At 38.6% G+C, this 14,410-nt stretch overlaps 1 protein-coding gene across 1 annotated transcript in view; it reads left to right on the top strand.

Moving 5' to 3' along the window:
• The first annotated feature begins 787 nt into the window (after positions 1 to 787).
• Positions 788 to 14,410, top strand: part of adgra1b (adhesion G protein-coupled receptor A1b) — a 190,735-nt gene continuing 177,112 nt past the window's right edge. Inside the window, exon 1 of the mRNA XM_032553794.1 lies at positions 788 to 1,503. Coding sequence (XP_032409685.1) covers positions 1,286 to 1,503 — 218 coding nt within the window. The 5' untranslated portion in view covers positions 788 to 1,285. The remainder of the gene's footprint in view (positions 1,504 to 14,410) is intronic.

Below are 14,410 nucleotides of genomic sequence, written 5' to 3'. Positions count from 1 at the left end.
ATTTCCAACATGTTCTTAGAATACAATATCTACATGTTGAATAAAATAAAGCTTTTTCAAAAAAAAGAAGCCAAAAGACAGTCAATATTTCATCCCAAATGAACTCAAATAATAGTAAAAAAAAAAATCATACCAAACCCACGGTTTATCTTTAAAATTCTCCTCATGTGACTAAAAGTGAAACTATTAAAGGTCTCAGAGTCTAGAGGAAGAGTGGAGAGCGAGACATAGAATCCAAGTTGCTTTAGATCCAATATGAAGTTTCAATTGCCAAGTGCCATGCCAAAATTTGGGGAAGCTTGTCCTCTTTTGGTGTTAATTCCAACAGGGAATCTGTGTAGTATTGGCAAGAGGAAGATAAAAGAAACCAGAGCCAAAAATGCTCTTAGATGAGCTAAAGGCTATTATTAAAGCAACTTGGGCTTAAAACCTCTGTAGAATACATGAACATGCTTTTAGTTCATTTCTGTGATTAAAAACAGGACTTTATAAGCTGCAAACAATAATCATCAACAATAGAAGGAATACATTTTAAGGATGTCACCTAATAAGAGTTTCGCTTTGTGACTTGAAACACTAAAATAAATAATTTTTGACGTTATCTGACTTCAGTAAATGCACCTGTACACAAGACTTTACTGTATATCAAGAGGTTTGGAGCAAGAAAGGTGGTCAAAAAAACTGTACTGTTGTAGAGGAAGAGACCGTTTAATGGGCTCATTTCACACGTCATTAAAAGTGGAGCCTGTCCGGAGACTCTGGACACAGCGGGGGAGGGACTCTCTGGACGCCACATGCGCAACAAGTCCGAGGGCGCACAGACTGCAGCGGCGGCAGCGGCTGGGATCCCGGCGCGCTGCGGCTCGGAGCGGAAAAAGGATTTGACGCGGACCACGAGGAGGAGTCTTGATTGGCTGATTCATCTTCATTCTGGTTTGCGCCGAAGGACGCACAGCCGCCAAGTTTATCGCAACTTTTGGACGTGCGTCACTGGAAGTTTTCGTTAGACCTTCAGGCATAACGAAAACGCTTTGGAGTTCTTTTAAGAGCATGAAAAGTTTACAGAAGCGGGATTATATTTCTGGTTTCCCGGACAGAAGAAGTTCGGCAGAGGATTTCAAGCTCTTTGTGACTCAGCAGGTGACCGACGCGGCGTGACGCTGTCTCGGCGTTTACTCCACTTTTACTGAACGCGATGTGAGATGGTCCCGACTTGTCACAGAGGCTGGGATGACATAACTTGAAGAGAAAAAGGTTCCCCCTTTAAAAGCAGCGTTAAGCCACGATGAGAGCGCTAGGTTTCCTCTGCCTAACAGCCCTGCTGTGGGAGGCGAGCCAGAGCAGCAGAAACTGTCCGGACCTGATCGTTGACAGCTGTCACTGCTCGGCTGAGAGGTCCAAGGAGCTGAGCAGGCATCACGTCCGAGTCAAAGTGCTGTGTGATGATGTGGACCTGATGGACACCCTGCCGCCCAGCTTCCTCCCAAACAGAACGGTTTCCCTGTAAGTAGGAGCCATCATGAGTTAAACATCACTGACAGCTGAGTAGAGTCAGACGCCTTCACAAAAATCTAAACAATTTCACACTATTATCTATTGTATTGGAGTTTTATGTGCTAGAGTAACACAAAGTAGTGCAGCTGTGAAAAGGTGGCAGAAGGATTCATTGTTTTAAAAGAAATCTATAAATAACCTGAAAAATACAACACACAGCTTCTCCCTCCTCTTAAGTGGATATTTTGTATTAAAACTTTCTTTCTTTGTAAAATCTAGAACTGAAAAATTAGCCTATTCCTTTATGTAACCTTTTTGAAGTCCCATTAGACTGGATGGAGAGGATCTGTTAACATCAATTTTAAATTCATGCCACAAATTCTCAACTGCAATAAAGCCTGGACTTTGACTGGACCATTTTAACAAACAAACTAGCTTTAACCTAAGCCATTTTATTGTATCTCTGGGAGTTGGAGTCTTCTAATTATTTGACTTGTCAAAGCCACTTTGCAGGATTTTATTTTATGTGACTGAGTAAAGGGGGCAGGATATAAAAGTGTCGCACACTTTTATTTTTCAAATGTTTGAAGATAACATACCATATTATCTTCTCTACACAATTCCAAATAAGTTTATGGTAGTCTGTCACATCAATTCTAATAAAATAAATAGATGTTTGTGGATGTAACCTGACTTTATATGAAAAACTTAAAAGGATACGAAAATTTTTACAAGACACTATATGAATTAACTCAGCAGGAATTTGTTTTGCAAATTCATTAAGAGGATAGTAGCGAGGAGTGATCAATTTTTATATCATTTCAAGTACTTAGTGGATGAAATTTAGCTGGTAGGTAACTCACACACTGAAAATGCTAAAGATCTAACATTTAAGAGAGGACAGAGTTTTAAAAATGGGCATGTCAACAGTTTTCTTAGTTTAAATATTTCTAATTGGGCTTAAAATTCACACCAGATGTCAGCAACAACTCATGTTATCCACACTTAGAAATCCATGACTTAGGGGATAATTATTGAACACATGTAGAAAAGGATGTTCAAAAAGGTGTCGAAAGCCAAGAAACCAGCTGAAATCTGTCAGTACTTAGAAACTATACTTGCTGCTCTGTGCAAACAAATATTACTGGAAACATCTGCTTAAGGCCAAAGGGTGTATCAACGTAAATCTATAACTTTCTACTCGTAAGGGATTTAGAGCCCCAACCTGCCTGCGCAAGTATTTATTTATGGCTATTTAAAGTCTGTCGTTGCTGAAATCAGATAAAAATGGTGTTCTTTCTGCTAAAAGATCAGAAAACACTTGTGAGGAGAAGGCATCTCTCCAAGGTTTTGTATGTGGCACAAAACATCACACTAGAGTCGCACTGACTGATGGGATGCTTTACTTTCCTTGAATTTCTGATGCACTAAGCATCGCTCATTAAAGTTTCTTTGTTTGAACTTAATGTTTTTAAAAGATTTTGTGAGAACAGGAAGGGCAGGTGAATGGTGCTATTATAATCTTACTATTCTGCTTGACAAAATCCGTGATCTGCTGCCTTTAGATCCTGATTGAATCTGGAGTCTCTCGGCTCTTTGCATTTTTGGTCCTAAGTTCTCCATAGGCCAATCCAAAATATGTCCTAATGTCAACTGCTGATTAATTAGGCTGTTGAATAGTCAGATATCAGTTTTTTATTTATATTGATAAATGACTAACGTGTGAATCTGCTTAGATTTGTTGAGCTCTTAGTTCCCTCTGACATCACTGATAACTATCATGCTGAAATGTTGATGATGCCTGTTGTTCCATCTGGATCTTTTCTCTCTACCTCAAGTGTGTGTTTAACCAGTTGATTTGTTTGGTCATTTGAAAAGTCAATACTTAAAAGCAAAAAATGGAAAGACCATGGAAGTTTTTTCTGTGTTTAGTAGATAAACGTGTTTAGTGTTTTAGAGAATCTGATGTTGTGCTTCTGGTTGTGTCAATCTAGTCTGGTATTCAATTAACGGTAAAATACTCTAACAGCTTCCCAGAATGTAGTGGTTATCAAGAACCATTTGTATTTAGTTGAAGTCTGTTCACTGATTGTTCACTGCTCAGAGGTGATTAATCTGAAATCTGATTTCTTGGTGCTTCTCTAACTTGTTGACTTTAGTGCTCTGTACCCAAGCCTCGAATTAACAGAATTAAAAAAGGTAATGTATATGAAAAACAATACGTAACTCGGAGAATTGCGGTTTTCCTTCTGCTAAATATCAGATTGTATTTGTGATTATGCATGCATCCGGTGTTAAAATATGAATTATTTTAAAGTGTAGTTCTTTATGTGGAAATATTTATTCCATCATTGCAAAACCCTTCTTAAATGTTAATACTTCATTATATGATTTCGGACTTAGTTTTCCCATTTCTTACTTTTAGTGCTGCTTTTGAGCCGCACCTCTCTTGTTTTGTCTACGTAAAGTGCTCACTGTTCCTTGTGCAACGTATTATTTGCATTGCATTCAAAATTATTCAAACACAAATCTGGCAGGTCCACAACTAAGAAACCTCCTTTAGCATTTAGTCCTGTCTCTTTTTGCAGATCAAATAGCACTTCAAATGCTAAAAGTGTTGATAACCCTTCCCTGCTTATCACCACTCTGTCTCTTTGAAGGTGCACCGAAATGCTGTGAAATTAACAGGCTGCTTTATTATTAGAAACTAGATGCCTGACTTTGGTGGGAAAAAGGGAAATTGTAAATGTAAAGGTCCTTGACGAGTCTGAGCCAACGACCACTCGTTCCAAGCTACAAGCAGGGCTGATTAATGAAAAACACTTTGCATACAGCAATTTATTTAGAGTGACATTTCCATTCTTTTATATGGGGAGTGGTTAATGGCTTCGTTTTATTTTTTAACATTTGTCAAAATGGAAATATTTCATTCCCCAGAGTTACTAAAAAGGGGTCTGTATGAATAAATGAATTAAATATAAAGCATTTTTCTTTCTTAATCCTTTATTTCTGAGGTTACCAGTGCAATTTAGAATACAGTGAACCCTCGTTTTTTGCGGGAGTTACGTTCCAAAAAGAACCCGTGATAGGCAAAATCCGTGAAGTAGTAACCTTTATTTTTTTTACAATTATTATACCATGAAATACTCCATAATACATTGAAACCAAAGAACAAAACCTTTTTACAGGCCCAAGCATTTGTTTAACAAATAAAAGTACTGTATAAACTTTTTTTTTTTTTTTTTTTTTACGAATAACTACTGTACTGTAAAATAATAATTTTAATCATCAATACGAAGTGAAGGCTTCAAATTGCGGATATCAACACCGCCCCACCGCGACCCGAGTCATTGGATTAGAAAGGGGAGAAAATGAAAAATGATTATGAAAAAAAATACAAAGTACAGTAGCACAAATAGTGACTCGTGTATTTCACTGCTCTTCTGACTGAGCCGCTGCATCCTGACTCCGCTCTGTAGCGTTTTTTTCTTCTAAAGCCCGCGGTGCAGGTGTTTTTTTTCCAGAGAAGAACATAGTTCTCGGTAGTTGTTGTCGCTCTTTTTTCTTCTGGGCAAAAATATTCTTGCAAGAGAATGTGCTAACTTAAATTTGGCAAGCTGTTTTACGTACGTGTACATATTAAACCGCAACGTTGTTGACACACAGGTAGAGAAGAAGCGGAGAGACTGCTTAGCCAATCAGAATGCAGAACACAATGCACGATGCAAATCCGTGAAGCAACGAGACCGTGAAAGGTGAACCGCGATATAGCGAGGGTTCACTGTATTACATTCAACGATTATCAGGATGTGTAATGTAACCATAGGGCTCAAATTAGGCTTTTTCATGGTGGACTGATTGTAAGTTTGTAATTTTCTTAAATCCATTAAATCCATGTCTATCTAATATAAATTAGATAGACATGATTTGACATAATAGGTGTGGGTGCACCTTCTACAATATTTTGTTAAATGTGTTTTGGTCATCTGCAGAAAAAACACCAACAAACGTTTGATGTAAGTTTAGCTGTAAATTTGTCCACTCTTTCTTTTTTTTGCCAGAGTTGGTTAATTTTTGTTAGTTTCATCCATGGAGACAACTTTTAATTATAATTATTAACTGTAGTTGAGGTTGGGGCCTTTCCAGAAGCTTAATGTTGGCCTGATTTATACATTTCAATTTAAGTGTGGGGATCAATGTGTCATTTTGTTCAGCGATGTGCCCAAATTTCAATAGATGAATATGTTTTTCATCCCATGAGGGAATTTGGGTACCCAGTAGCCCAAGAGTCCAAAAAACACAATATGTGCAACAATCTAAACGAGCAAGGCATATTAGACCAAAAACATTCTTGAACTACTAGTGAAATCACATCACCCTCAAGTTCATGAGCCCCTCCCATCACCAAGGTGTTGTACAGTCTAGTGTACCTCCCAGAACTCCCAGTCCTCCAATGCAGTGAGATGAGCCTCTCACTGTAGTGGCTTCTCTGCTTCACCAGGATGTTATGGAGGGAATGGTTACCAGTATCCATAATGACCAGCATTGTGCTGCTCATCCTTCTCTCCTCCACAGTCCCCAGGGAGTCCAAGCTACTACCAAGTAGTTCTCCACTATTATTATTATTTCAACCATTAACAACAACCCTTACCCTCAGCATGATTCTACCACCACCATACTTAGTTGATACAGTGTTTGTGGGTTCATAAGGTTCCTCCAAACAGTTTACATTATGTCCAAATACCGCTCTCTAGTTCCATCCGACCATTAAACTTTCCTCCAGAAGACATTTGGCTTGTATGACTTGTAGTTGGGGACAACTGTGAATTTTAGTGATATGTTCCAGTTTCAGAGGCTTGAGCATCTATTGTTCTTAAAATTATTAAAAACATTCTTTCATCTGAGAATGACGCATGGCTGAGATTGTTCAAACTTGGACACAATTGGGTTCTCCAATAAGATGACTGTAAAAATCAGTGTTAGAATGGAACAAGCAGATTAGTATTAAGTTTTTGGAATGATTGCTTGAGACTAAGACAATTAAATTCTGTGGGTGTTTGATATGAGTTACCTACATAGTAAGATATAAGTGCATTTAGTTTGAGTTTTTATTATTGACAAGTAATTAATGGCTCTGCTTTCTGTTCAAAGCTGCACATTTTCTTGGACAATAAACAACATTACAAAACCTCCTATTATAAATTGGACAGGAAGAGAGAAAAACAAGGGTGAGAAAATTATGATGAGATGCTAAGATTCAGAGAGTAACATGGAGCTTGTGAAGGAGTCAGATGTTAGATATCTGTATTGGTTGCAGAAGTGTCCATCAGGGTACCACCAAGACTCCAGCCATCCATCTATCCATTTTCTGTACACCTTTGTCCCTAGCGGGGTCAGGAGGGGTGCTGGTGCCTATCTCCAGCGAATGTTTCGGGCGAGTGGCGGGGTACACCCTGGACAGGTTGCCAGTCCATCGCAGCCATCAAGCCTCAACTAGTTTTATTTTTGACCAAAACCGAAAGCAAGCTTCACTAAGCTCCACGTATCTCTGCACAGAGTAGAGTTCAGTTCTCCACTTGGTTTAGCATAGGGCAATAATGTTGTTGCGTGATGCATGTAACACACATGAATGCGTTTCAAAGCTCAGCACAGCCGGAGCTGTTTTCAATCTAAATGGCTAATTAGAGAGCTCCAGTCTTCCAAATAAGCTCCAATAATCTTAGATGAACCTTAACAATGCTGTTTAAATTACTTCTCTCCTTGAAAGACAAACCACTACAGGAATTATAATGTTAACAAAATGTCAGCAAAGGCATTGATACTATGTTTTTACAGAAAACGAAGCTATTAACCCTCCTTTGCATGCAGAATCTTTAGTGACCCCAGTCACCAGTACAGTTTGGTTTCTCCTTAAAGGTCAACTGTGAGTCAATAGCTGCTCCTATGAACCTGCAGGTCTGTTATGTAGTGTTCGGTGATTAGTGGCAGCTATTGCTGCCTGCTGGTGGATTGAGAGGCTGGGGGCAGCCTCTATCAGACTGCCCCAGGGCAGTTGTGGCTTCAATGTAGTTTCGTTAGTTTCATTCATGGAGACAATTTTTAATTATAATTATTAACTGTAGTTGAGGTTGGGGCCTTGCCAGAAGCTTAATGTTGACCTGATCTATACATTTAAATTTTAATTTTTTTCCTGCACCTCTGTAGGTGCAGGAAAAAAAATTATATCTTACAGAGAATCACAAGTCTTAAATGTGGAAATTCTGAATCAATTCAAATAAATCTCTAGACTGTTTGAATAAAAACACTGGTTTCTGAATCAAATTGTGACCCTAAAAATTAAAATGGAATCCCTAGACAATAAAATATTGGCACCTCTAGTAGCGCATCACCATCAGCATGTGAATAGGTGAATGACTGAAGGTAGTGTTAAGAGCTTTTGGGTCATTTGGACTAGATAAAGCACTATACAAGTACAGGTCATTTATTATGTCTGTGTTTTTATCCTGAATTTTGATGGCTTTTTTTGTTAAAGATGATCTCTCCAAAAATCAATGATTGTTGAGGCCATGACCTCAACCCAAAGGGAAATTTTATGGACTATACTGCAAAAAGAAGATCGCCTAATTTAAATGAACTCAACCGTTCCGGAGAGAGTCAATTTCAACAGCCCAAAAATAAATGTGAAATTCATGACACTGATGAGTGGATGTTAACTGACTGGCATGTCATGACGTCCATGACCTTGCTTGAGAGAGTTATGGTTCTATGTGTGGGTGTGTGTGTGTGTGTGTGGGGAGGGGTGAGCAGGGGTTTGTGGGGGTGTGTGTGTGCGCGCTTTATGCTATGTTGGGACCCCTGGGGATCTGTGGAGGTCTAAAGGTCATCTTGCCCTATGCCTTGCTGGACTAAATCCTACAGCTAAGTTGTGCAGGAAGCAGTTTTCCTGCATTAGGAAACTTGACCTTTGTCAGGCTGAAGTGGCCTCCCCATTCACTCTTTTGTTTAGATGTGATGTGTAAATAAAGGAAAGCATGTACATACCACTCTCTCCCTGCAAACTGCTTGATTCTCTAGAATCGCTCCCTGCATGCTCTTTTCTCACCTCTTTGAGGAACTTGTCCCATCGTTTCCTGAGTGACAGCTTAAGCACAGATGTGTCACTTTTGAATGTTCTCTCTAAGAACCAAAAGACATCTCTTGTTATAGGCACAGATTGGGGTATGTTACTGGGCTTTTTATTACAGCATCTATAAAATGTTTATGAGGAACAGGGCCTTGCAGCATTGGAACACCCTGCTAGTGCCAAAGAGAAACAATTCAATGAGCAAATCAAGGAGCAGTAGCATGAATAATAGAGATGGAAATGAGCTGTATGCAGGAGTGAGTCAGTAAGTCTCTGTGCTGCATAGTGCCCTCGATTAACACCTGTGCCTGTGTTTTCCTTATCATCTGTGCTGCGGGGAGTGGAAGTTAAGGAGTTCGGCCTGACAGCTCTGTTGACCTTGGGACCTATCGTTTGTAATTGTTTCTGCAATTTTGAGCAGCCACGTTCCTCTGCAGAGCAGCAGCCCAGATTGCAGCTGACACCCATCTTGGGTTGTGCGCTAACAGGCAGACACGTCACTTATCAAGAGATGTGGAGGAGCTGGTAGCTGAAGAGACAAGGGGATAGACTAAAGGTGGGAGATACAGGCAGGCAAAACAAAATCCAGAGCAAGATGGACAGGTGTGGCAGAAAGAATGCTGGAAAGTCTGTTTGAAGTTTCACCTGTTAGCTAAGACTTAAAACTACTAATATCACATGTTGTCACATTAGAGTCACAGGGGAATGTTAGAAAATGAAACACAGTTTTCACTATTTTAAGAGCAAAATATGTAAAATGTATAGCTTGTAACTGGAATTCAGCCTTACTGTGTCAATATTTTGTGAAACACCTTTCACTGTAATTACATATTTAACTCTTTTGGAGTTTGTCCAGAGCTTCACACCATTTTCTTTTTGCAAAATGATTTAAGTTCAGTCAGTTGGATGTTATCTGTGAACATCCATATTCAATACTTGCCATAGATTTTCAATTCTCATCCTCATTCCTGCCATAGAAAAACATTCCCACATCACGGTGCTGCCACCACCAGGTTTTTCTTTAGCGATTTTGTGTGTGTAGAGAGATGTTAGGGCTTGTGTACAATGGACAAAGTTTCATTACTGAAATCTCAAATATTGAGAGCTTCTTTCGTTGTGTTTGTAAATAATTCACTAACTGCAGTTGAAGAAAATTAATATTTCAAGGTCAGCATTTCCTGACCTTGAAATAGAAAATAGAAATAGAAAAAACATGTATTCAAGGTTAGGATATTATAAAAAAATTAAAAAATCATAAAATAAGTAACTAAAGAAATCTACATGTAAAGTCAATTAATAAACGAAAGAGTGAACAAATTGGTTTTGTAACAATGAAAAGAGGAAAAACATTTTGCTGTGACAAATCATAAATGGAACCAAAATATTTTCACAAAACCAATGTCTTCACATTTTAGTGCACCAGGCTGTAAAAACATTATATGCATGTTTTTTTTATTTTTGTTATATTCAATGAATAGTTAGTTAATAAATCAGTCCCTTTTTAATTTCGGGGGTTTTCACAGATGGTTTTGTATTGATGAGTGCAGTTTGCTAACGACTGCTGCTGCTTTCACCATGCTTTATTTTCTCTGCTTCCCAAAACATAACCTGCTTTAAAGAAATGAGTTCAACCTTTCAAATGGAAGGAAATCATGCATCAGATGTGTGACACTCAAAACAAGAGATGACTTGCAGAGCAGAATATGCCAAAAATAATAATATAAAGCAAATATATTTTTTTTAGTAATTATGACGTTTTATCCCTGTTTGGATTCAAAATTGAAATTGAAAGATTTGCTGATGAGTATGTGTATGTTTTCTAATTGGTATATTGTTATGAATGTTGGCCAAAATGTTTGGTGTGCACCCTATGTGGTTTGTGGCAAACTGTAAATGAGACTTGTTAGTGCTTTATTTTTTATTTCTTTTGTCCCTCTCAAAAGTCAGTTTTTTGGGATTGTTGTGTCAACAAATTCTCCTCGAGCTGCGAATCTCTCCATCTCCTCCACAGTTCAACTCTTTGGGTGGTGCTCTGAATATTGCCCTCCTTGCTCTTCCATCAGAATATTAATTTTACAGTTTTGTCAAATGCTATTTACTAAGTAGGTGAGCTCTGAAGCAGCTGGTTACATTAAGTTTCATTCAGAGGTGTCTGAGTAAATAAAAGGGTACTGACATGCCTTACTTTTCAGAAAACAATGTATTCTCAGATATGTACTACTTTGTAGTCTGTCACATAAAAGTTCAATAACATTAAGGTTTGGGATTTGTAAAATTCCAAATGTGAAAAAGTTTAAAGGGTATGAATACCTGAAACGTTTTTACATCTACATTTGCTCTCACAGGCTATTAGGCAGATACACACAGGATTGTGCTTTGTGCATGCAAAAATCTCAGCTGCTAAGAAAACCAAAAACAGATCTACCTCCGCTGTGTCCCAGGTGAGGTGCTCAATTTGCATACTGTTTGTGCTGTTTTTTATGATTTACCTGCTGAGTGTGGAGCATGTGGGTTTAATTTAACGTTCCCATTTTGAATGTATGTGCAAACATATTAGTCTAAATTTTTTTTAAAAAAGGGTCCTACTAAAATATTTTAGAAATTGCCTGCTCTAATACACATATGAGGCAAAGTTAATTTCTTTAAATTATACATAACACATGCTGCAGCTTCATGGAGCAACAGATGTTTACACTGTTGCCTCACAGTAATAAAGATCCTGAGAATGAATCCAGGTGGAGATCTTTCTGTTTGCATGTCCTCTAAGTGCATTCAGGGATTCAGGCTTTTCCCCAGCATCCAACTATATTCATGTTTGCTTAATTGGCTGCTCTAAAATTGCCCTTACATGTGACTGCATGCATGTATTTTTGCCTGTCCCATGTGTGTTTCTGTGTAACCCTGCGGTGGATTGGCAATCTGTCCAGGGTGCGCTGGAACTTGCCTATTGGTTGCTGGACATTAGTACCTGAAGTATTAAGATTTTTATTGGTCAAAAAACATCACATTATCAGTAATGAGTCAAAATAATTCCTATTTATTTTATGTATTAGGCAATTTATTGATACTTTTTTTTCTATTTTATTTTCAATGTATTACTTCTGGGTTGCACGGTGGAGCAGTCAGTTTTGCTGTTGGCCTGCAGGATTTGGGTTTGAATCCCAGTTTCTAGTCTTTCTGCATGGAGTTTCCAGGTTCTTCCTCTGCATGTGTGAGTTCTCTCTGGTTACTCCCGCTATCTTTTTTCTTTGCCTTAGATCGGTGATATACTTTTTGTGTTTAATTTTTAGATGTTGAGGTTAATTTGAATAAATACTGTCATTAAAAAGTTGAACAAGGAGGCGTCAGTGAGGTTTTCATGCTCAGGGTAGTTCACTGCTCTTCTATTTGTTGTCTTCATGCTAAATTAAGGCTTTTCTATATTACTGCTTGGTCTGTGAGATTTTGGAAATCCTCTTAATCTTTTGTGAAGGAGGTTTAGAACGCATGAAACAGCCAAATAAAAAGCAGCTCAAGTGTTGTATTTTGTATATTTTGCTACTACATTGCAGATAGTTTGTTTGAACATGTACTGAACAATAAAGGAAAATTTAAATTGATCTACTTTTGTCATTTTAAATAAATATAGCATGACAGCATATCGTAGATATTGCATCACTATAAATAAAATTGTGTGTATTCTTTTCTCTGCCCCTCTTTTATTCACTCTATCTTTGTTATTCTTCCTCACTGTTATTCCTCGGGGGCTTTTTTTCTTGTCTGCCGAGGTGCTGTTTGTGCTCTACCCTCTTCAGAGTTCTGAGTACTTATCCATGAATATTTTATTGCACGCACACACACACACACACACACCCCCACACACACGCACACACACACACCCAGCCCCTCTATGTACTCTTGTGCATTAGCTCATTGACAAACCACGTTAGCACACAGCAGATCAAGAAACGGAGAGTGTAAAATGCATTAATGGCCTTGACACACATCGACACGGAGAGCCTGCTGTTAATCTACACAGACACGACCGAAAGGACTCTGATAAAAATGTTCTATGTGCCGTCATTCTGAGAGGAGTGGTGCCTGTCTCGTCTTCTCTGCCCCCCTGTTGGCTTCTGCTGTGCATTTTCCAGTGAAACCTTTTCTGTTATAAAAAGCAAAAGGTTTCATCTTTGGATGGGTGAGTCATCTAGGCTCCAGAGGGGGGAACACTTTTAGATCCTGCCACTTTTTCACTTTGCAATTCCTAAAGCTAAGAAAATCTGCCCTTGTGTTATCGGCGCTCCCTCGCAGCTTGGCCCTGGCCTCACTGTTCTTGTCTATCTAATAGCTAGTGACAGATGAAGTTAGTTATAAATTGTAAGTATTTTATTGGGTCTTCCTTGACATTTCAGTGCAACTATATTGTTATATCATCAGGAACTGGCGCAGACCTGCTGACCTGCAGTTGAGCTGCCTGAAGTTGTCTGGTCATCAATCATGTGGCGCGCTTTAAAGAAACAGACGTTTTGCTTTAAAAAATAATGATTTGATGATCTAGAGATCACAACTGCTGAAGAAGGAGGTTATAAATTGGGTTTGAATAACCAACAATGTGCCAAAACGCAAGCTTACATGTGCAAAATATTAAGCAATGAAGGATGGTGTGTGTGCTATAGATACTTGACAGTGTTAAATACCAAAGTTATGCAAAAAGCCATAAATTAGAAGGAGCAAAAGAGGTGAACTCGGAAGCCTGTTGGTTTTTCCCGTTGTCTGACTCACAGTAAAACATCCTGAATAAAACCTCAGTGCTGTCGTGTATTTTCTCCGTGGGGAGTGATTGAGCTTCCCTGTCTGTCACACAGGAGCCGTGGTGCCAGCTGTGTGTCCTGGTTTAGGTGCTGATCTCTTGATTCTGTTTGTGTGCAACCAGGCGGTTTCAAAGTGAGCCTACATGTACAGAGCTGTCTGCTAACTAATAGGTATTCTTATCACTCAAACTACCTCTTTTTATGTATTTTTCACTTTTGTTTTAATGCTGGTTATTGTGTAGCACCTGCTGCTCAGAACTTCAACTGATATTCATGTTGTGCTCTTCCCTTTTTTATGTAGAAGTTAGAACTGGCAGTGGTTTCATTAAAGCTAAAACCTGCTGTTAGACCCTTGAAGTTACGTATCCAAGTCACTATGTTACTATTTTCACCATTCACAGCGTGAAAAGATCACTTTTTCCTTGTTGCTCATAATAATTGTTTTATTACATCCGTTTCTGCCAGGGGTGATAGTAAAACAGCATGTTTGTCATCTGGAACTTTGTTTTTAAAACGTTCTTTCCATATTTGTGTCTTAAACTAGTTGACATTATAATCTCTGCTGGATTGGTGCGTTAGATCACTGCAGTGGACTGCTTCTGCGGGAGCTATTTCTGTTTCCGTTCCCCTGTAATAATAATCTCCAGTCAAACATGTATGCTGCATGGCAGCCAGGATGGTTTGCAGGGGGAGAACTCTGGTCAGACCTCCCAGAAATATCCCAACAGTGGAGGAGGCTGAAGAAGCAGAGCTTAGCTGAGCTGATATGAAATCTGGGGAAGGAGGGATATGAATTTCATAAAATGTACCTTGGATTCTGTTATTGTGAAGCGGCAATAATGTTTGGTTATTTTTCTTTGTCTCTAAGAAGAAGTTCATTGTTATTATTGAGTCATTTTTTTTCTTTATTTTTGATAGTGTAGGTCAAAAGATCCACTTTTGCAGTAATTGACCAAGAAATGAGATGCATTTTCAGGAAAATTATTCAAACTTTATTAATTAA

The sequence above is a fragment of the Xiphophorus hellerii genome, chromosome 22 (assembly GCF_003331165.1).
Source record: "Xiphophorus hellerii strain 12219 chromosome 22, Xiphophorus_hellerii-4.1, whole genome shotgun sequence".
NCBI lineage: Eukaryota > Metazoa > Chordata > Actinopteri > Cyprinodontiformes > Poeciliidae > Xiphophorus > Xiphophorus hellerii.
This window is presented reverse-complemented; position numbering and strand designations above follow the sequence as displayed.